This window comes from Vulpes vulpes, chromosome 9 (genome assembly GCF_048418805.1).
Source record: "Vulpes vulpes isolate BD-2025 chromosome 9, VulVul3, whole genome shotgun sequence".
NCBI classification, from domain to species: Eukaryota; Metazoa; Chordata; class Mammalia; order Carnivora; family Canidae; genus Vulpes; species Vulpes vulpes.
This window is the reverse complement of record NC_132788.1, coordinates 2,207,461-2,229,038: the sequence shown is the minus strand read 5'-3', so window position 1 is coordinate 2,229,038 and position 21,578 is coordinate 2,207,461. Positions and strand designations below refer to the sequence as shown.

Below are 21,578 nucleotides of genomic sequence, written 5' to 3'. Positions count from 1 at the left end.
TCCCCCACTCCCTATTCCAGAACTATCCTTAAAGCTCTTTAGAAAACCCTTTTGATGTTTCTAATTTTTCTGTATCCTGCAGGAAGAAAAACTGCTTTTTGGAAATATTTGCAAGCTCAAATTGAGCAAGAGCTGTAAATAAAAACCTGGCGTACAGTTGGGGACTTGGCTTCCAAGAAGTGCACAAATGTACTTCCGGGAAGCTATAAATAGACCCAGGCCTCGCCCCGGGCACAAGATGGTGAAATGTCCATACAGCCTCGGAGACAAACGCGCCTGTTAAAGCAAACAGGGCTTGGGGGTGACGGCTGCAGTGATGCACCTGATGGCGGCGGTCACAGCGTCCTGGCAAGGTGTCACCGGGCGAGCGCTCCGGGATCACGGGCACACGAGGCAAGAGCACAGCGCGCCCCCCCATGGCCATGCCCGAGACCCCTGCCCTCCTCCCCCGGCCCCCTGCCCCCCGAGGCCCGGGACAGAGGCCGCTCCTGACCAGGTGCTGGCGGCTGCCCAGGTGACCCGGCTGGCCGGTGTGCACGCGCGGGATCCGTGTGTCCCCAGGCACACAGGCTGCCCCCCGCCCCCCGCCGTGCTGCCCAGGGCTCGGCCGCGCTCACACCGGCACACACCACGACTTCTCAGAAAGCCACTGGACTACCCTAAATTCGGCGGATAAAAACCCAGCATTTCCAAGAGGCAAGTGGTCGTCGTGGTGGAGGAAGGCCGTGGGGCGCGAGGACAGCGGCGGCCGATCCGGGAGGCCAAGGCCACCGTGCACGGGGAACGCCCCCCCACCCCTCGGGCTTCCCTTGCCGCACCTGCGAGCGGCAGCGCACGCGATCCCCGGACAGCGGGACCGGCAGGCCAGGATTACCCAACACCGACAGTTGAAATATTTAAAAATAGAAGGTGTTTCTTCCACTTGGCAGAAGGAGCCGAGGGCAGCGGCGAGGCCGCGGGAGGTGGGGCTGCACTTCCCGGGGCGCTGGGCCCCTCCAGCAGGACCCCCCGCAGCACCGTGCACCCCACCTGACCCCAGGCGCCCACCCCACACACCCGACAGGGAACACGGCAGCTTCCGGGGGGGGGGGGTCCCGGGCAGGGCCTGCCCAGCAGGAGGCTGAGACGTGGGGCTTCAGTGTGTGTGGGGGTGAGGCGGGGGTGGCAGGGGCGCGGGTTTGGACTCCGCCGTCTAGACTCGGCCAACATCCAGCCCCTTACTGGAGTGTAACCCGGGGCCGTTCTCGTGGGGAGGACGAGGCCCAGCCGCGCGAGGTGCGGCATGAAGGCAGGGGACAGGCAGGGACAGCGCCCTGCTGCTGCCGTTATCCCCACGACCACTGGCGACCCGGTGCCGTGGTGCAGGCCTGCTGCCAGCGTGGGGACGCATACTGGCTGTCACCGCAGATCGAGGGCCCCGGGGAGGCGGTGACACCACGAAGTACAACGTGGTGAAAATGCACCAGTAACCGCAAGCAAACAGCGTCTACATAAAGCTCTCGGACAACGTCTGCCCTATAGACACGGCGACTCGCGCCGTCCGGGCCCGGCCTCCACTGTGCCCCACGTCGGGGGTCACGCTCACAGCCGCCCTCTCCACATCTCCAGTCCGCACGGCCAGGACCAGACCTCACCTTCCCCCGTGGGGGCTGCGTCCAGGTCCCCCCTAAACTCACGGCAACCCCACCGTCCACGGGCCAGAGCCCAAACCCTGGGGTCACGCCTGCACCCCCGGTTCGTCCCACCTCCTTCCAGTGCTTCCAGAATCTGAACCAGGCTTGCCATGTGCACCATCTCCCCTGCTTGCCCAGGCTCCAGGCTCCCTGTCCCTCGCCCTGCCCCAAGGGTCCACCACCGCCAGTGTGTGCAGCACGAGCTGTGGGGTGTCACTCCTCCGCTCAGAGCCCCCAGAGCTCTCCACTCCTCGGAGGGCCAAGCAGGGTGGCTGCAAGCCCTGGGTGACCCCACAACAGCCCCAGCCCCAGCCAGGGACGCTCCTCCTCACCCGCCTCCGGGCTGGCCGGGGCCCCCTCCAGCCGCTTACCGCCAGCAAGGCCTGACCCGCTCCTCCTGTGCCGGGGGTCGGCTACCACTGTGGCACCTCCACCAGGCCAAGTCCCGCATCCCTGACTCCTGCCCCTGCTTCCTGGTGACACGGTTCACTTGCTGTGGCGCTGGCCGCCGTCCCCCCGGGGTGACCCGAGCTCAGCAACGAGGAGGGGTCTCTGTTTCGTTGGCAAGTACACGTAACCCGAGGGCCTCGGGCAGAGCCTGGCGCCTGGAGTCCCACAGAGGATGGCACAAGGGAGTGAGCGGGCAAGCCCAGCCCCTCCGCAGCGAGGCCTTCCCTGGCCACTTGGCTGATGACGGTGGACACTACGCCACGAGGACGCCCGTCTGTGCTGCACGCTTGTCCCTCGCAGCACCTCCGACCCCCCGACACCCGAGCGAGCTGGAGTCGGCAAGCACACGGGGAACCCAGCGCCCCCCGCACAGAACACAACGTCCTCGGGCACGTACTGAAGACTCGCGGACCCCGACCAGAGAGCAAGACTCCACGAACCTCACGGCCCGCTCGTCTCTCACCCCGAGACACCAGGCGAGAATCACTAACGAGGCCGCATACCTTCAGACGAAGAACGCTTCTAAATACCGCAGTTTTTCCGAGAAAACAGGACCATCAGGCAAAATTTAAAGAGGCTACAAATTAAACACTTCAAATTAGAACTCACCAAAGGCGCCTGTGCCCTCAGAGACGCGTGTAACCGAGTGTGCGGCCATCAAAAGGAAAAAAGGTTAAAAATTAATGTGCCCAACGTTCAACGTACAGGCTTAGAGCACGAATATGTGATTGACGCCCCCAAAGAGCAGGAGGCGACGGGACAGGAGGTACCGTGCACCAGAGACCCCAGAGGCAGGCCGGTCTCTGAAGGACACTGAGCACGCAGAGCTGACGCCGCGACACAGCGCCCTCGGCCCCAACGCCCCGGACCCACCCGTCCCCCAGGATTCTCGTGCAAACGTCCAGGCTCCTGCCACCCCCAGGGTGCCCGTGCTGTGGGGCTGGCCCGGGAGCGGGTCCCTGGGTCCCCTCGTGGTCCTGCCCTGAGCCCGGCCGCGCAAAGGGGGCCCGGGATCGCCAACCCCTTCCCCGATGGCTCCAGACGACAGCAGCCAGCGGCCACCTGCTGCCTCCCGCCCGCTCTGGGCCGCTTGGGAGGCCTGGGGGTGCAGAGGGTCGGGTTTGGGTACACAGCAGGCCGGGAGGTCGGCACTGCTCTGAGGCTCCAGACACGGGGACTCCTTTAGACGGGGCGGCCGCCGTGTGGCTGCAACACGCAGTAGACCGACCGCTGGACGCCAAACCCTGTCCCGACTGGACAGTCCCTGCAGGACGTGGACACAGCCCCTCCCCGGCCCCGGCTGGAGGCACCTGGAGATCCATGAAGGGTCCGCGGACGCTCTGGGCCCGTTGCCCTCCCGCTGCGCTGCCCGGACGTGCGGGATGCAAAGCCGGTGAGGAAAGACGCCCCGGTCTGTCCTGGGCGCGTGTCTGCGATGGGGGACACCTCCTGTCACACCCCACCCCCTTCCTGCCACCTAATCACCACCTCCCGACATCCCCGGGGGCAGTAAGGGGTGCCGTCCACACGGCCCACGGGGTCACTGCCACCATCACCGTGTCCGGCTGGTTCCGGGCGCTCGGGCTTGGGGGACATTTCTCCGACGCCCCAAAGGCCCCGCGGGGCCACGGCCAGCGCACCCTGGCTTTCCCACCGCCCTATTCCCTGCTCCAGGCCACGGTCAGCTCTTCGTTGTCCCGCAGGCCGACGGCAACAGCAACAATACAGAGTTTAACGGGCTGGAACGACACGCTGACCTCCACCCAGGGAGGAGCACAGAGGACACGGAAGGAACCGGAGGGGCTGCCGCCAGCGGAGCGGGCCTCGGCCGCGGCAGTGGGGGTGCGCCCGGGGGAGGCAGGAGCACCACCGTTTATCCTGCCCCCCCGGGCCCAGTACACCTGTACGGACGGCTTAAAAAAATCACCAGCACAAATGCAGACAAAACGCAAATAGGAGAGAGAACAAAGGTGTCAAAGTCAGAGAGAGCGCGGTGAAGAGGGCGCCTGCCTCACGAGGAGCATAAGCCAAACCCCACCCAACGGCGGGGACTCCGCAGTTGGCAGCAGCAGCCGCACAGCTGGAGAAGCCGGACAGGTGAGGTGCTGGGTGGGCGTCCCCACACCCGGACGTCCCCCAGGAGGGCGGGGGCCCCGTCACACAGCGCGGAGAACGGGGGGCACGGGCTGGGGGGCCCGGGGTGGGCAGGCCTGGGAGGATGTTTGCAGGCCGCCCCCGGGTGGGGAGGGTGGACCTGGAGCCCGCAGGCTGGCGCAGGGCAGCGGCCTGTGTCCAGAACCACCTCCCGGAAGTGCCGCCGAGGCCCGTGCACGGCTCCTCACAGGCACCGCACGCGTGCACGGCTCCGGTCCGCGGACGCAGCTGCAATGACCCCGGGGCTCTGCTCACGCAGGCTCTCAGGTGAACTGGGTGGAGGCAGGGCCGGGGAAAAACTCGCAACATTTATTTAGACTGAGATAATCAAACCGTGGGAATTCTTCTCTCCATTTTTCAAACTGCAGGATTTTGCTTTGTATCTTTCTGTTCTAGATTTCATTTTTCCTACAAAATTGAAAGCAAACAAGCAAGCAGAAGAGCACAGCAGGACCCCCATGCCGCTGGGGCACACGCGCATCCAGCACGGCAGAGGTGCATGGTGCCCCCCGTGCCCGCGCCCCCCTGTGTCTGCGGCCGGATGGGGCCGATCCTGCAGCACCGCCTCCCGCCTGAGCCAGGCTGGGTGAGTCCAGGTGACGACGGCACCAGAGGAGGGTGGTCTGCGTCCGGCCATCCCCGACTGGCACTTCAGCAGGATCCTTGACTGTCCCATGGCGAGCCCAGAGGCCCCAGCCTCACACACACACACGCACACGCTCATGCACACGCGGGGCAGCAAGTGTGAAGTATTACCACGAGGCCGTGGTTCCCAGGGGGACCTGCTGGGTAAGGGATCTATCACCTCGGTGCCAATAAGGGAGATTTTCGGGCGCTTTCCCAGGGTCACTCAGGGGGGTCTCCTATGCCTCATATTTGCATTTCCCTCCCCAGATGCATTTTCTCTCATCGAAACCAAACAACAGGACACGAAACATGCCTGGGGGGCAGAGAAGCTTCTGGCACCAGCTAGCCTCAAGCAGCTCCTGCTCCAAAATTCAAGACAGCGCAGCGGCCAGACACCCTCTGAGATGTGGGAATCCACGGCGAGCGCCACACTTCATTTTCTGTCTTAGTTCTCTAGAGTTTCGGCAGTTTCTTCAAGGGTCCAGAATCTTCTTTTAAAAACTGCACCTTTGTTACAGAGCCTCAAAACGCACCCTCCAGCCTAACTGACCAACACGTGTGTTAGGGGCACAGGCCGGCAGGGCGATCCATGGTGCCTGCACCCTGTACCGAGGAACGTGTCGGAGCCTCCCGGGCCGCAGCTCCCAGCCTTGGGGTGGGTGCCCCATCCCCTTTGGGTCACTGATGCAGGCTCTTCCCAGCAGCACAGAGCAGAGGGGGGTCTTGGCCCATAATTCACAAGCTGGGGGTCCTGAGGGCGCACGAGCCTCAAGGACCCCCGTCCCTCCTCGTGAGGTGGACGTGCTCAGGGCGGCAAGGGCACTCGGCCGCTGTGCCGGGTACACGCGTGACGGGCGGCAGCCCCCCTGCAGCCCACGCGGTTCACAGCGCTGAATACGCGCGTCCTGTTCTCATTCAAGCCCCACTTCCCCCACTTTGCGCCCGGATGACGGAGGCGTTATTCTCCAAGCGCTTCTCCCAGTCAAGGCTGCTGAGCGTCTACACTGTGCGGTGCTGAGGGAGCCCCCCTCCAGCTCTAGGAGCTAACGCCCAACACGTCCGGTACGACGTCTCTCTTCCGCAATAAACACGCATCCTTTTTAGAATCAGAGAGAAACGTCTGTTACTCCAGATAAATGACAACGATTCACAAATGCGTGTCTTATGAGTCTTCCACGTCCCCTATAACCCAGGCACCTGCTCAGGTGGGTGTGTGATCCCGGGGCATTTCTCGCTCCCCGAGATGCTCGCCTCTCCCCCGCTCACTGGGCTGACGCCGTGGCTTCCGCAGGACTCCCGCCCGGCCACTGAGCCTGCGTCTCATGTCCCCACCCGGGGCGGGGGAACAGGTGCAGCCGCGTCCATGACCGAGCTACTCCCCGGAACGGGATGCTGGACCTGCAGCAACAGTAAGGAGACCTGTCGTACCCGAGTGGCACGGCGGGCAAACGGCTGTACGGTCTCTCTTTCGTGATGCAACTATTTCACAATTACGGATTTTAAATCAAGAAAAAGGAAACAAAAAGAGGGAAAGGCTTGTTTACATAGAAGAAGTGATGCTGGGGGGCGGGGGGGGGAAGTTAAGAAATCAGAATCAACCCAAACTTAATAGCATTTTGGCTTTTTCCTTCTACAATGGGCTCTTCGAGCGTGAGAGGTCATTCGTGCCTGAATTACTCGACGCCTCAATCCCAGATGGCACAGAAACGAAAGACAGGAACGGTGCTCCTCTATCGGAAGTGGGACTTTAGAAGGCGTCAGGGCATTTAAAGGCAGCCAGGACGAGGGAGCACCGGGCCGAGGACGCCGCCATTCCCAGCAGCGGGGAGCGCCGTCCGAGCCAGTCCCCGAGGAGCACAGGCCCCCGTGCCCCCACTCCGCGGGCCGCGGAGTCATCCCTGCAGATGACAGACGTGTGTCGGTTGGTTTTCACGCTGCCGAGCGGCACAAGGGTGCTTCAGATTAAGCTCGACGGTTAGGAAATCCGCCAGGGTCAACTGGGGTTGACAGGGACGTTATGGGGGAATGTTTCTGCCCCTGGGCCGCGACAATACGGCGGTCACGAAGTTTTCGTATTAACTTCCAGATCCTATTTTCCGGGGAACGTAGTTGGCGGGGGTCGGACTGCCGAGCACGGAGGGGTGAAGGAGGAAGGCCCTTCGCTTCAGCAGCTTCGGAAGCACACCTCGGCGTGCAAGCTTGGCGAGCGGCGTCACATGCCGACCACCCGTGCACGCGCCTCCGCCCTCGCAGGCCGCCCGTGGGCACGGCTTCTACGCTGCAAACACCGACCACCAGTGACGCCAAAAAACACGGCGCAACAGCTGAAAACACAGCATCATCCGACTCTGGCTAATGGGAAGCTGGCTACCAGGAAGTTAAGGGACCTGCTTGAATTTCATGGGGGCACGCTCCCCACGACACCACTCCTCAGGCTGGGTGGGCCCCCGCAAAGGAGAAGAGGTGAGAGGGCCCATGGGGACTGTCCGGGACCCTCACAGCTATGTCACACGCCGTCCTCAGTGTCTGTCAACGGGACGTGAAGAGATGACATCCCCGCAGGAGCTACTAAAAATCAGACATATTTTTGATCCTTCTAAGAATCCTGCATCATTATCCCGAAGTCCGGAATGAGTGATCAGCCTGAGGCCACGGCCAATGGGTCAGCAGGTCCCCAGTCCCCTCAGGACGAATCCGAAGCCCACGGGCTGTCTCACACTAAGCCAGAGGAGTCGCACTGCAGGTCTCAATGGGCAGGGTGCCCTCCCCAACCCAGAAATTCACCTGGAGCGCACCTCTTTCTGGTCCACGTGGAAACGACACGTCCTTACTGCCTTCCCAGCCCAGCGGACCGTCCCCAAAGCCTCTTCCTCTGCCCCACACCTGGGGCAGCCCTAGGAACCTGCCTTAAGACCCGCGACCACACAAGGGCTCCGCGTTTCAGCACCAGGAACACGGGCAAGCGGAACCCGGAGCCAGTGACAGTCAGCCCGGTTCACTCTACACGGGCTGAACTCAAAACCTGAGCATCTCCTGCTGTTTTGAAGCCTCCCTCCCGGGAGCTGGGGTCAAAAGTAAAGGCAAGGGGAGAGGTCAGGAACCAGAAGACGGAGTGGGCTGGGAGCATCGCGGCGGGTGGCCAGGTGAGCGCCGGCCCCGGGGACACAGGGCGCCAGGGCACCGTCCAGGGGCACCTGCAGAGCAGCGACAGGAGCTTTGTGTGCAGGGAGATGCCAGGAACGGCCCTCGGCAGACCACGGAGAATCACCGTGCAAACAGGGACGTGCCCTCTTCGACAGGTCCAGCCTCCACTTAAGGGGCAATGGGGAGGTTTGATGGGGGCCGGGGCAGAGCCCGGGGCCCGCCACCTCCCCACCCCGGCCGCCGCTGCCCACAGAGCAGGAGATCAGGGTGGCACCCAGGAAGGCAGGGGCTCAGGGGGTGCTGCCAAGCCAGGACCGCCAAGAGCGAGGCCTGGGCACGTGGGAAGGCAAGGGTCCGGCAGGGGGCTCTTGAGATGCCGGCTGGGGAGTGCAGAGCACCCTCACGCCCAGGCCTTCAGGAGGTGCTCTGCTCTCAGTGAGGCCGAGCGGCCTGCGCAGGACAAACGGTGCCCGGTTCCTGGGCTGAAATCCTGGAGGACACTAGATGGGGCCGGGGCGGGAGGGCTTTTACAGAAAAAGAATGTTTCCACGGCCATCCAGATTCGGAAAACGTTGCTTAAAGCACGATATTTAGAAAGATGATACACATGGAACGAAAGACATAATCATGGCTGCTGTTCTTTTGTTAATGAAAAAAAAAAAAAAAACCAGCAAAAGGCGCTTCGGAGACCATGTCACTGGCCGGCTCCAGCAGCGAGAAGCCCGGGCCGAGGGCAAGGCGCGGCCTGCCACCGTCCTGTGGCTGCCAGAGCCCGACCGCGCCAGGCAGGGAAGCTCTGGCCCCAGCTCAAGCCCAGAGCTCCTGCCCACAGATCCTCCTGCGGACCGGGTCTGGGGTTACATCTCAAACAAGCAGTTGGCACCTCTGGGAGGAACACACCCTTCGGAGCCCAAGACAGAGAAGATCCGCATTCTCTGCACTTAAATAGCATCAAGCCGATGATGCCCGCTTCGCCTCCACGACGAACGGCCTCTCTTACCCCAGGAGCCCGCGGACCCGACGGCCCACCCTGCTGCCCGCAGACCCCCGTGCGGTGGGGCCTCCGAACGCCCCGAGGGGGGAGCCCGCACCCGCCAGGCTGGGCGTGCTGACTTACCCGTGCTGGGCATGTGGTTCACGCGGGCAGGGTTTAGCAGCTCCACGGGCTGGTCTCGGCCAGAAAGTCCATCTGGAGGACAGAGAAAGCATTTGGCTTCAGAAACTGCTCTCATTTCAACGAAAACACTTTACACTCCGAGTCTGCAAGGAGACTCCTCGCAAACAATGGAAACGCGTGTGTCCTTCTTACTTTGAAAAGGAGGACAGGTTTGAGTCCATCACACGTTATTTTTATTTGCTGAATCAGAAAACATGAAGAACCCTTCTCGGAATGACCAGAATAGCCCCCCGGGGGGAAGGATGGGCCGACGAGGGCTCGGGGCCTGCCTGGCCGTGCGGGCTTACTCCCGTGCGGCAGCCACGTCGCCCCCACTCGCGTGGACCCGAACGGCTCTCCTGCGGGGGCCCGAGCAGTAAGGTGACAAGGACGCACACGGGAGCCCCTCCCCTTCCTCCCAGATGCTGACACACGGCCGGAGGTGCTAACAGCAACCCGGGCCTGGAGGCCCGGCCGAAATCAGCTACGGGGGTGCTCGGGGCGGGGGGGGTGGGTGCTCAAGGAACCCAAGACACCCGAACTCACTCTCGGACAAACACTTGGCCAGGTACTCACAACCTAAAGACTCATGTCTTTAAATCCACTTTCCGACCGGATTCAGGGACGGCTTCTATCTCCCCAGGCTGAGTGCAAAGATGGAGCTGGAAGCCGGCCACCACCTAAACCCAGAGCAGGCTGCTTTTAGACTGCCTGAGATTTTCCATATTCTCTCAGATAGAAAAGAAAGAAAACTCTGGCAAAACTTCCAGGAATCACACTTTTGGTTTAAAATTAGCTCCTGACAAGTGGTGTAAACCGGCCTGCAGTGACAGGCACGTCATTATAGACGCTGACGTGGCGGTCACTCTGCGCTCCCGCTACGGGCTAGAGGAGAAGGCTGGTCTCACGGAGCAGCCAGGGGCTCCCCGAGGCAGACTTTCAAATCACGACAAGGCAAATAACATCGGATCCGCCGACTGTACGAAAACCTCGCTTTTTACCCAAAATGGATAACACCTTGCACACCCTGCACATTTAGTTACACAACCCCCATGTGTCTCTGAAAATGTTCAAAATCCAAGGATGAAAATAACAACCCCGAGGAGATCCAAAAGTGTGCTCTTGAGATCTGAAGACCGTCCCCCACCGCTCCGCCAAGGAAGCGAGGGAAAGGCGTGGGAGGCCTTCTAAGGGGCCCGCCGCACCCCGCAGTGGGGAGAGCCCACCATGGGGCGCCTGGGACTTCTCTCCCCAGACCAGCAACCCCTCCCTGACTCCAGAGACGTATCAGAACAGTTACCGGCAGTCACCAGGCACCGTGGGGCGGAGACAGTCCAGGCTCCCAGGCCGCGTCACCCCTGGTGCAAACACCAGGCCCCAACGCTCACCCCAGCTACTTGCACGAGGGCTTCTCTCACGGACCAGGGCCACCCCTGACAGCCCAGGTGCTGACCTGCATGCCTAATGCTATGACCTACGACCGCCTTCACTGCCATTCACAGGCAGACTGTGAGACCTGATGGGAATCGTTTTTTCTGAAAATAAATTACTGAAATTTATTTGGTTTATAAATACGGTGAAAACTTCATTTTCAAAAATACAAAATTCATAGAAATATATATATATATATATATATATATTTTTTTAATTTGAGTTCCACTGTAAATACTTTCAAAACACCAGAAGGCCCCTCTAAAAATCCTAATCCAGCTGCAAGTCTCCAACAGGTGAGGGTCAGGAGCAAGGTGCTGGGAAAACCAGCCCATTCAGGGCTCTGCAAGTAGGTTCAGAGGAGGACCTCAGCTCCCAGCTGAGCGAAGGCTCCAGAACCAGAAACAGTTTAGAAACCACGAAGCCAGCGCTCGTACAACGAGGAGACTCCAAATTGTAGGAGCAGTTAGTAGCAGCACCAGGCCAGCATCCAGCCTTATATAAAGACCTTTCCTTGAGTTTAGAATCAAGCCGTTTATGTCTGCCCCAAGCCCCAAAGGTCGAATTACTCCAAAGCCAGATGCATAAATGATGCATAATAACAGGTTACTTTTATCCACACTATGCGGAGGAGATGCATCAAATCTCAACGCAATCAATTCAGAGTGTAAGTTAAAAGATATGTGGTTATTAGCGTATCCAAAAGTATCGCCCGGGTGTCTTAAATCAAGGTACAGCTTCGCTGAGTCGGCTCATCCTCAGAGTTTCTGGACGCTGGATGGGGCATGTCCTGCTGAGCTGCCGGCTAGAAACCAATCACATGCATGTGCCAGCTGGCCCACCAGCACACGGTGCCGTCTGACCTGGGCATGCTCTAGTCCTGCTGTCTAGAAAGGCTGGGCCCCGGGACCCGGAGAGTGGAGGAGGGCACGGCCTATGGCTGTGATAGGTTTTCATCACTTTCTTCCCCTTGAGTCCATAGGGTCTGCTCTGGAACCCACTGAGAAGGCCGAGCAGGTGCCAGAGACACGTGCCAGGAGAAGCAGGCCGCCCGCCACAGGGAGCCCCCACGCCGCCCCCCGCAAGGAGCCCGCCCAGCCCGCACTTGCACAATGTGGATCCTGAAGCAATTTCTATGACAATTGCTACATCATCTTCAACACACAAAACACAGAAAAACTCCACTGAATAAAAAAAGTCCAACCCCTTCCCTGATGCACATAATTATAGGGGATCCGTACTCTGATGCTGCGTAAAAATTTGTATTTTTTTGCACCAATAAAGATACATGAAAAATCCACCTACAGGTTACCTAATGAGAGGTGGGGAGGAGAGGTGAGTGGGGGCAGGGAGGGGGGACAGGAGAGGAAGAGAGGGCAGGGGAGAGAAGGGAAGCGGAGAGGAGAGGAGAGGAGAGGAAGGGAGGGGAAGGGCCTGCACACAGGACCGGGACACACACCACACGCCTGCGTGGTGGGGACCAGCGAGGGTCCCACTAAGGTCATCTGCCCTTCCCGGCGGGCCCAGGACACTGAACATCTTTCCACGCGCCTCCTGGATGCTCTCAAATCATGCCTTGTGCCCTTTCTAAAAAAAAAAAAACAAAAACAAAAACAAAACACTGGGTTGTCGTTTTTCCTCACTGATTCAGGGGAACTCTACAAATCCCGACCGTGAATTCTTGGGCAGTTACCTGCCGCAGACATCGTCTCGGAGACCGCCTTTCTTTAGGGTCACATGCATCAATCCTTTTATGGCGTATGCTTCCCTACCTGGAGGCTGCAAAGGCATTTTACCATCCGTCACCTGCACGTCCCGTGGCGCTCCCTCTCACGCGTGCCTCGCATCTCTCTGGTCTTGACTTATATACACCGAGTAAGGAAGGGTTCTTTGGTTTGGGTTTTGTTTTTTGTTTTTTTGTTTTTGTTTTTTTTCAATGAAAACAGCCAAATGTCTCACCAACTATTAAGACGCCTTACTTTCCCGGCTCATCAGCACACTGGTTCTATCAGACACCCAATCTCTGTCCTATTGGCCAATCTGCTTATACCTGTGCCAATAATCACACCGTTAACTCCTAACATCCGGCAAGAGTCCTTACTCTCTCCTTCAGACCCACCCTGGGTTGATGTGGGCCCTTTACCACATAAATTTTAGCATTGGCTTTTCTTCCAAAAGACAGAAAAAAAAAAAAGAAAAAAGAAAAAAAAAAAGGAGAAGGGGAGAGGTGGGAAGGGGTTGGGATGGGACTAACTCGCTCTGCCTGCGACCACACAGTACCTAGAGTTTGGGAAGAACAGAATCTCAGCAAATTACATCTTCTAATCTGTGAACATGGGATATCACTTCACTTCATTTCTGTCAAAGACGTTTTAGAATTCTGAGTGCAGAGGAACTGAAAATCTTTAGATTTATTCCTAGGTGTTTGCTGTTTCAAGTGAAATATTCTACACAGCACCATGAATTTAAATTTCTACTCGTTGGTCGGTAGACGGGCAATAAACCACCACATGTTGGTTTTAGATCCCAGCATCTCGCTCCTCTCATCCCTGTCGGTCCTTTATCCGCAGTAAACGTGATTTTCCACGTGCAGGATCATGTGCCTACGACGGTGACAGTTTGGTTTCCCTTTTATTTCTTTTTCTTGCCTTATCCTGTTGGCCGGGAGCGATGCTACATCTGCACAGAAATACTGAGAAACACTCTCGCTGTTTCTGATCTCACCCCTTCCTCCTCCTTGCATTTCCCGAACCTCCCCAAACCGAGGGCTCTCAGCAACACAAATGGGGATGCCAGCAAGCTCTCATGAATGCAGAAGAGCCGGATACGTTACTCTCCTCAGCTGTGCTAAGAGGGGCTTGTCTAGTGTAGGTGGGAACGTGCCACCCGCACCCCCGCGGGCAAGTGCCCCTCACCCCCGAGGAGCTGGAGGTCACACACATGTAGTCATGGGGTCCGAGGCCTCTGGCAGCAGAAATCATGCAATGTCTTCATTCCAGCCAATTTTCCTACCCGTTTTTATTTTGTCATACGAACTTTTTATTTTAGAACAGTTGCAGATTCACAGAAAAATCAAACAGCAGACAGCGTTCTCACACACCCGCTTCCCCCACGACGGGCGCCTTCCGCGAGGATGGCGTGTCTGAGCTCCAGTGACCTGAAGCCCCCCATGGACTCGGGTTCCTGGGCTTTCCCCGCCAGCCTCCCACCCAGGATCCCACACGACCCCGAGCTGTCACGGCTCCTCAGGCTCCTCCGACTGCCCTTGTTTTTGATGACGGTGACCATGTGCAGGAGTACGGGTCATGCATTCTGCTGACGTTCCCATCATGTGACATCACGCGCTACCAACATGACACCTCACCCGGGTCGGTCAGCGGCTTCGGTCCCCTGGGCAGCGTGGGTCGGTCAGGACTCCCTGCTATAAAGGCACTTGATTCCCCGTCCCTAGAATGTTCTCTGACATAAAGCCCCTCTCCGTCGCCCGCACTGCTGAGAACGGTATCGGCTGCCCTTCTGCATCCACTGCCCAGGATCAGCGTGAGGGACAGGCTCCCGGGGACGCAGCGAGGAACACCAGGCTTGGACGGCCGCCTGGCCTCTGGGTCCCGAAGGAGGAGGCAGGGGCAGGGTGCAGAGGGCAGGGCCGGTGGGGCACGCCGGGGCTGCTGCGGGCGCTCGGGCCGGCATTCACTGCCACCAGCTTGGCTCAGAGCCCCGCCCGCCCACCTGCACCCAAGGTGGGACCCCGGGCTTCTCCACCTCACTCCTCAGACTCGGGGCGCGTCTCCGAGGCAGGGAGAGCAACAGGCCCCGCTGAAGATGTGCTGAGAATTAATTCTGCATCTCAGGGGCGACCCTGGGCCTGGTGAGCAGCCAGCAGATTTTCTAGCAGTAAGAATGACAGTGTCCCCCGCCCCCTCCCCATCATCTAATCCGGTGTGATGTCAGCTCTCACAGGGAACATGCTAGAATGTATGCCAAGAAGGGGTTCTTCCCCATAAATGCCCGAGTTCCAGTTGGGGTTTTGGCTTTCTCTCTGCGCTGGATCCGCTATCGCTCCTGCGCACGCTGTGATGAGCGGGAGGGTCTGGGGGGCGAGGCAGCTCGGCTTCCTGGATGCAGGTGGGCACTCGGCCGGGGGGTCCTCGAGCTGGGGCGGCCGCCACACACTGTGCTCGGAACGAGGGCCGCAGGCCGAGGAGGCATTTGGTCCTCCCACTGCCCCTCCAACTCTGGACGCATGTGCGCCCCTAGGAGAGACCGGTGCGTGGGGGTCAAGGTGCCTGGCTTCGGGTTGACAGCACTGAACCAAGGCCCGGGGCCTGATGCTGAACAAGAGAAGCCCGGGTTTCCATAAAAATGAACATAATGAGAAAAGTCACATCCCTGCAGTGGGGACACTTGTGTTGGGGCGTGTGCTGGTAGGAAGCTCAAGGCAGGCAAAAGGCTAGAAGAAACACGCAGGCCTTTGTATGAGGGACCTCGGTTCTCCCGCCTGGTGAAAGGACTTGTCTTTTACCCCCGTGAGCACGGCAAGAAAGCCCCGTGTGCTGCAGGCCCGGCAGCAGGAAGACAGCCTCCGGCCCTCCGCACACAGCAGGTGTCTGCACAAAAGCCCCGCAGGAGAGAATCGCCGCGAACGCTGCCCCCACCTCCCGCGGGCGTGGCGGGGTGCACGCCTCCGCACCAGCCCGCACGTCCTGTGTCAGGACGTGGATCACCAGGTCAGGATGCAGGGGCCGACACGCCTTCCTGCGATGTCGCTGCATCTCCCTGCACCGAACCCAAGCGAGCTACACAATTACACGCTGGACACCGGACCCCCTCGTTTATTTAAATTATAAAAGGGTTCGCTATATTGAAACGTCCCGGCTCAGAGGTAGAAACGATTCATCAGGTCAGCAAACTACTCAAAGGGCCCCCAGGCCCGCCCCTGACCTGAACACCCGGTGGGGTCTCCGACCTCCACCCCCGGAGGGCTCGGGGGGCCAGCCTCCCGCCTCCTCTGCTCAGGGACCCGCCCTTGCGGACCACATGCAGCGGTGCCCGAGCCCAGGGCGGCCGTCACCCCTCGGATGCCCCACGAGCGCGGGGCGGCCCAACAGGCACTCCCGGCGGAGTCCCCCGCGGCGCCCGTTCCGGGACACCCGGCGAGGTCTGCGTGGCCTGAACCCGCCCGCTCACGAGAACCCATCCCCGGTGCGCTACGTGTTGTGGGTTCCTGAGGCAAGTCCCGCGTTCGCTTCTGTGTATTTATGAGAAAACGGTGGAGATGGCAGACACGGTGTTTCTCAGCAATATTTCTTCCTTCGGGAGGACTTTCCCAAAGTCCAGGCTGACTATGAAGTATTCTTCTGCTTCATCTAAAATCGGAAGCAGCTCTAGCTCCCAGTTTACAGGAGATACGAGCTTAGGGGGACGTGGTGAAGGAGGCTGAGACCGTCAGGTGTGGAACGGGAAGCCGCCCAGGCCGCTGACCAGCTCCTCCCAGGGGCCCGGCGGCCGCGGGTTCAACCCCAGACACGGCCCCAATCCCAGCATCCGGATCTGCACACACACCTGCGAAAAGACACTTTTTTCTGGGACCACCGGTGAAACCTGAGCGGTGGGTGCTCAGCTACGACGTGACGTTTGGGAATTCTTCGTTTTGTTGAGCGTGAGGAGGGGCTTGCATCTGCTAGAAATCCGTGCCGCGGTATTTATGGGAAAATGCTGTGGCATCTGGGATTTGTTTTCAATTCTCCAGGAAATAAAGCTTGGGGAGGGGGCTGATCGGGAGGCTCTGATCCAAACCACAGGGTTTTGAAGGTTGCAGACGGGCACCGGGGCTCCCTGTACCTTGTAAGGTCTCTCCTTCTTCTGTAAGTGAAATTTTTCACTGTATTTTCAAGAGATGCCAAGAATAAAAATAAACCGTCACTTTGTATTTAATAGCGTTTGTCCTCGCTTAACTCCTGCAGGGTCATCACCTAACCAGCTTCCCGACAATCTTCAGTATCACCAACCCTGAGCTGTGCAAACAAGAGCCAGCAAACCCTCCTGGCTCACACGCAAGCCAACACACGGCCCGTGGGCACCTGAGACGTGGCGACCGACGGGGGCAACGCGGAGCCCAGGGTCCGGGACGCACGCCCTTGTGGGGACGGCCTCACCTGCTCCAAGAGCGGGGTCTGTGAGGCGCAGGCCTCGGCCGCCCCCAGACACACGCTCTGCTTCCCTACACACCCAGCCGGGCGCCCTCCCTGACACCGGGGGCTGAGTCAGGGCCAAACGTCCCCACTGCTTGGGCCCGGCCGCTCGGTCAGCTCGCAGAAAGGTCGAAGCGACATGAACAGTACGAGCCACCGAGGGAAGCATCAGCCTGCTACTCAAAAGTTTAATTTGGGAAAATTCAGAAGTGGAAACACACGGCCTTGCAGGCCCTTTGGGGACAGGGTCCACCAGCCAGAAAGTTCTGGAACCGGGAAAGAGTGTCCGGGGAGCTCTGACCACAGGCCGCGGGGGCGAGAAAGGGAGTGGAGGGAGGCAGCATGTCTGCACCTGCCGGGAGCTGCAGAGTGGGGTCTGTCCTGTGCCCGCGTCCCCAAGCCCGTGGGTCCCGGCTCCAGACAGGAGCTGGACAACACTGACGGAGCACGGGACAGAGAAGGACAGAGCGGGACAGAGTAGGACAGGGTGGGACAGGGCGGACGGGGCGGGAGAGCCCGAGGGCTGGGCCAAGTGCAGGCTGCGGGGTCCAGGCCGCTGTGCTCCCCAAGGCCAAGCCAGGCCCGCTGTCCTCCCCAGAGGGGACCACACTTCCCGGAGGGACGTTCCCAGCGAGTCTGGGGCCGGCCCCTGGGGACTGGTCTGGCCCCTGCCCGCCCCCCGACAGCTGTGAGCCGCCCCCGCCCCACAGCCCAGCCCTGCTGGAGCTGTGAGAGCGACTTAGGAAATCAGGAAAAAGTGTCCTGGCCCGCCTTTGAGAGCAGATCCGTCCCGGCTCCCGCAAGGACGTCCGCCGCCCTGTGGGGGACATAAGCGGTGGGTCCCTCGGACGCTGTTCCGTGGAGCGCCGGGGGCGCAGGGCAGTCACCGCGTGTGAGCGTGCAGCTTCCCAGAGTCGCATGGGAGGGAACACAGAAGCCACCGTGAGCGGGGGCGTCGCAAAGGACACGCGAAGCCGCGAGCGGCCCGAGGACTCCCGGAAGCGCCTTGTAGATGGGGTCCCTTACTAACTAAACCAGGAGGACACAGGGCCACGCGGCTGCTGGCAGACGAGCCCCGCGACCTGCCCGCGGCGCGGCCGCACGTGTGTGGGGCCCCGAGGACAGGCCTTTTCTAGTTAAGCCACCGCGGGTGCTTTCCTGCAGGTGTCAGTTTCTGAACTAACAGGAGGCCGGGGCCCCCAGGCTGGCCACGGGGCCCCACGGGACTCAGGGTCAGACAGGCTTGGAGGCCTCGGACTCGGTTTCCCCATCTGCACGCGGATACAGGAAGTAAGTAAAACAGCGAGTGTGGAGGACGGGGCGCTCCCGCTGCCCTGCTGTGACACGAACACGGCCCGTGTGCACGCAGGACGCGCGTTCCAGCCCCTGTCCAGGCACCCGATTGGGGCAAAAGCGTCTCCTGGACATGTGAGTCAGCAACTCAGACCACTGGGTGGCTAGGCCATCCTCCCGGGGCGCTCTGCACACCGCCGAGCGTGCAAACCTCGCTGGAAGGTGTTCGTGGTTAGGGGACAGGAAGCGGGAAATAGGTACATACCCGTAAGCAGCTCCCGAGGAGTGACTCGGGCTCCTAACAAGGGACCGACAACGGCCGTTTGGAGGAAGTCGGCTCAGGCAGGGACACCGGGGACCGGCCCGGGAGACCCAGGCGACATGGGAAACGGAGCCACGGGCCCTGCTCGCCCTTCCCCAGCCGTGCTGGCTTCTAAAAGCCTCTCGGGTCTTTGCACAGAAAAGGGTCCTCTGCCCTCCTTCCTCCCAGGCAACGTTTCAGCAGAAACGGAGCACACGGCAGATGCCAGCAGCGCTCGCTCAACGCACCAGGCCTGGGTGGGGGGGACTGGCCGCAGGGCTGACCCCCAGCACTGCCTGAGGGGTGCTGGGCCCTGGGGTTGGGGGGGCTGGCTGCGGGGCTGACCCCCACACTGCCCAAGGGGCACTGGGCCTGGGGTTGGGGGAGCTGGCCATGGGGCTGGGGGTTGGGGGGGCTGGCTGCAGGGCCGACCCCCAGCACTGCCCGAGGGGTGCTGGGCCCTGGGGTTGGGGGGGCTGGCTGCGGGGCTGACCCCCACACTGCCCGAGGGGCGCTGGGCCCCGGGCCTCACCCAGAAAACCCCGGCAGGGCCAGTGCACCAAGGGCGGCCAGCAGGTGCGTGAGGAAGGCTTCCTCCCCGAGCGCCGCGTCGGGCAGCATCTGCTTCAGTTCCTCAGGAGTGTATCTCGCCCCTCCAGTTCCGTCCCTGCCAGACCTCGCTGGAACGCACGACACCAATGGTGGAGCCTGCGCCCCTGACCAGAAACCGGGGCTCCCTGGGACCCGGCACTCGCCATGGCACTGGGAGCCAGCTGTGGTCCGTTACCCTGCTGGGTCCTCAGCAGGCAAACAGCAGGAACACCACTTGGTCCCCATGGTAACAGCAGCCAGGAGAGAGTGAGGAAGGACCTGGGTGATGATGATGACGACGACGACAGAGCAGCTCTGCAGCCGGGCCTCGCCTCACTCACCCTCATTCACTTGTTGAGCAGACGGCGCTGAGCTGGTTATTGTGCAACCGTCCCACCTCTGGGGACACGGTCTTGGACAACACCAAGTCCCCGTACCCCAACCTTCCGCCAATGAGGAAGAAACAGCACGCACAAGCACATGGCGCGGTATCATGTGCTGGAAACAAATCGGACTGGGGAAGAATGCGACGGGGGGATCATTTCTTTAGATAAAGTGATCAAAGAGGGCCCTTGTGATGTGGCGACACCTGAGTGATATGCAAGGAGGATCCATGGCAACAACCTCATCCGAGGCAAAGGAACAGCAAGTGCAAAGACCCTGAGGTAGAACAGGCTGGGTGGGTTCCACTCAGCAGGTGCGAGGTGAGAAGAGACAGGGCCAGGGAGGGCACCAGGGCCAGGCCACAGGTCCTGAAGGTCACCTCGAGACACAAGTCCTCACTTCTGTCCTAAAGGCTCATTTCAGCTGCCGTGTGGAATAGTAACCAGCCCCAGGGGCCGGAGGAGGGAGACGGAGGCAGGAGGAAGAGCCCAGGAACTGAGAGGTTGGAGGGCTGGAGGGCTGGCAGGGGGGGTGGGGGGGGTGTTGGAGGGCTGAGGAGTTGGAGGGTTGGAGGGTTGGGAAGGCTGAAGGACTGGGGGCTGAGGGGTTTGGAGGGCTGGGAGGCTCGGGAGCTGAGGGGTTGGAGGGTTGGGGGGCTGGGGGGCTGGAGGCTGAGGGGTTGGAAGGCTGGGGGCTGGGGGATTGGAGGGCTGGGGGGCTGAGGGGTTGGAGGGTTGGGGGGGCTGGAGGCTTAGGGGATTGGAGGGCTGGGGGACTGAGGGACTGGGGACTGAGGGGTTAGAAGGCTAGAGGCCAGGGGGTTGGGGAGCTGGAGGGCTGGGGGCCAGGGGCTGAAAGAAGGTGTTTCAACAGGAGCGGTTCCGGTGTCATAAGCTTCATAAGCTTAAACCACTGCAGAAGTCTTACTCTGTACAATTTCTCTAGCACCTGATACAGAGCACACTGCGGTAAAAATCCTCTCTTCTAAACTTTTTTAGACACAAGTTCATAATGGGGTCACACAATCACAGCCCCCAGATGCCCGGCTGTCGGCATTCAGCACCCCGGCCGCCGTGCGGAGAGCCCCAGGCCCCAGGGCCCCGGGTGACACCGCGGCCACCGCAGCGCCGCCCCCCGCGCCACCGGACACGAGCCTCCCGCAGCCGCCGCCCGCCGCTGGCCGCCGGGTCTGTGCCTGGTTCCAGGATAGTCCCGCCGCTCCTGGTGGTTCCAGGCCCCGCAGCACAGCTGTCGCTTCCCGGGGCCCCCCGACGGCCGGGCTGCGGGCTGGAGGGACCGGGCCGGCCGGCGGTACTCACGACAGGACTCCTCCCTCCGCGGTCCCAGCCTCCCCGGATCGAGACGGGGTAACCTCATCATTACTCCTTTTATAACGGTTTTCATACAACACAAACTTTAGTTTCTAAAAATCCAGTGATTACACCGTATCGGGTTCTATTTTAATCTTCTAAAAATAGCGCTCCCGCTCCCGGGGGGAGCAGCCGATGCCGATCCGCGTGCACTCTGCTCACGCCGGGGACACGGCACGGATGCTTGTCCGTTTTGCACTTTTTGGCCCGTGGTTTGTGCACGACGGCGGGGGGTGGGACGGCGGGCGGCACCCCGGTTCTGGCCGCGAGCAGGAGGCATGGGCGCCCCCACCATCCGCATCCGTAAAATGGGCGCACGGACACTCTTCACCGCACGGGACCAAGAGGATACTGAGGCTCCCTGGGGAAGCCAAGGCTGCCCCCCCCGGGTGCCGGCGGTAAGCAAGGAGGGGCGTTAAGAGGCTCAAGGGAAGGCGCGGAAGAAGGCAGCCTTGCCCGCCAGAGCTCGGAGGCTGCGGGGCCCCTCTGGAGGACGGGCCCTCGGCCGTGCGCCCAGCATCCTCCCGCCCCGCGCCCTGCACCCCGTGCCCCGCTAGAGAGCCGCACACCATTTCCTAACAGCCAGTAAGTTAAATGTGGCTTTTTAAAAACAACCTTCCCTAACTTTGAAAGTTTCATTGTCTGAAGAACAGAAATCATATCCACATTTTTAGACTATATTCCCTTATCTTCTGTGTTTTAAAATGGAGAGATGTTTGAATTACGAAAAATGCAGAAACAAAATCATTTCTCTCCTCCCTCCTCCCACACCTGTGCAGACCATGGGACTCTCACTGTCCTCCCCTTCTCTGC

General features: G+C 60.5%; 1 protein-coding gene and 1 long non-coding RNA gene across 8 annotated transcripts in view; one reads left to right on the top strand and one right to left on the bottom strand.

Annotated features, from left to right (window-relative positions):
- Positions 1-21,578, bottom strand: part of HDAC4 (histone deacetylase 4) — a 263,985-nt gene that overhangs the window by 124,813 nt on the left and 117,594 nt on the right. For 6 of the 7 annotated variants that reach the window (XM_072719004.1, XM_072719003.1, XM_072718998.1 and 3 more), the window contains one exon: positions 9,166-9,237. The exons of the other annotated variant lie outside the window; for it this stretch is intronic. In XM_072719004.1, coding sequence (XP_072575105.1) covers positions 9,166-9,237 — 72 coding nt within the window. The remainder of the gene's footprint in view (positions 1-9,165; positions 9,238-21,578) is intronic. 7 annotated transcript variants of the gene reach the window in all.
- Positions 3,904-8,715, top strand: LOC140593812 (uncharacterized). The gene is made up of 3 exons (XR_011994102.1): positions 3,904-4,220; positions 4,674-5,066; positions 5,172-8,715. It is a non-coding gene; the product is annotated as an uncharacterized lncRNA (long non-coding RNA).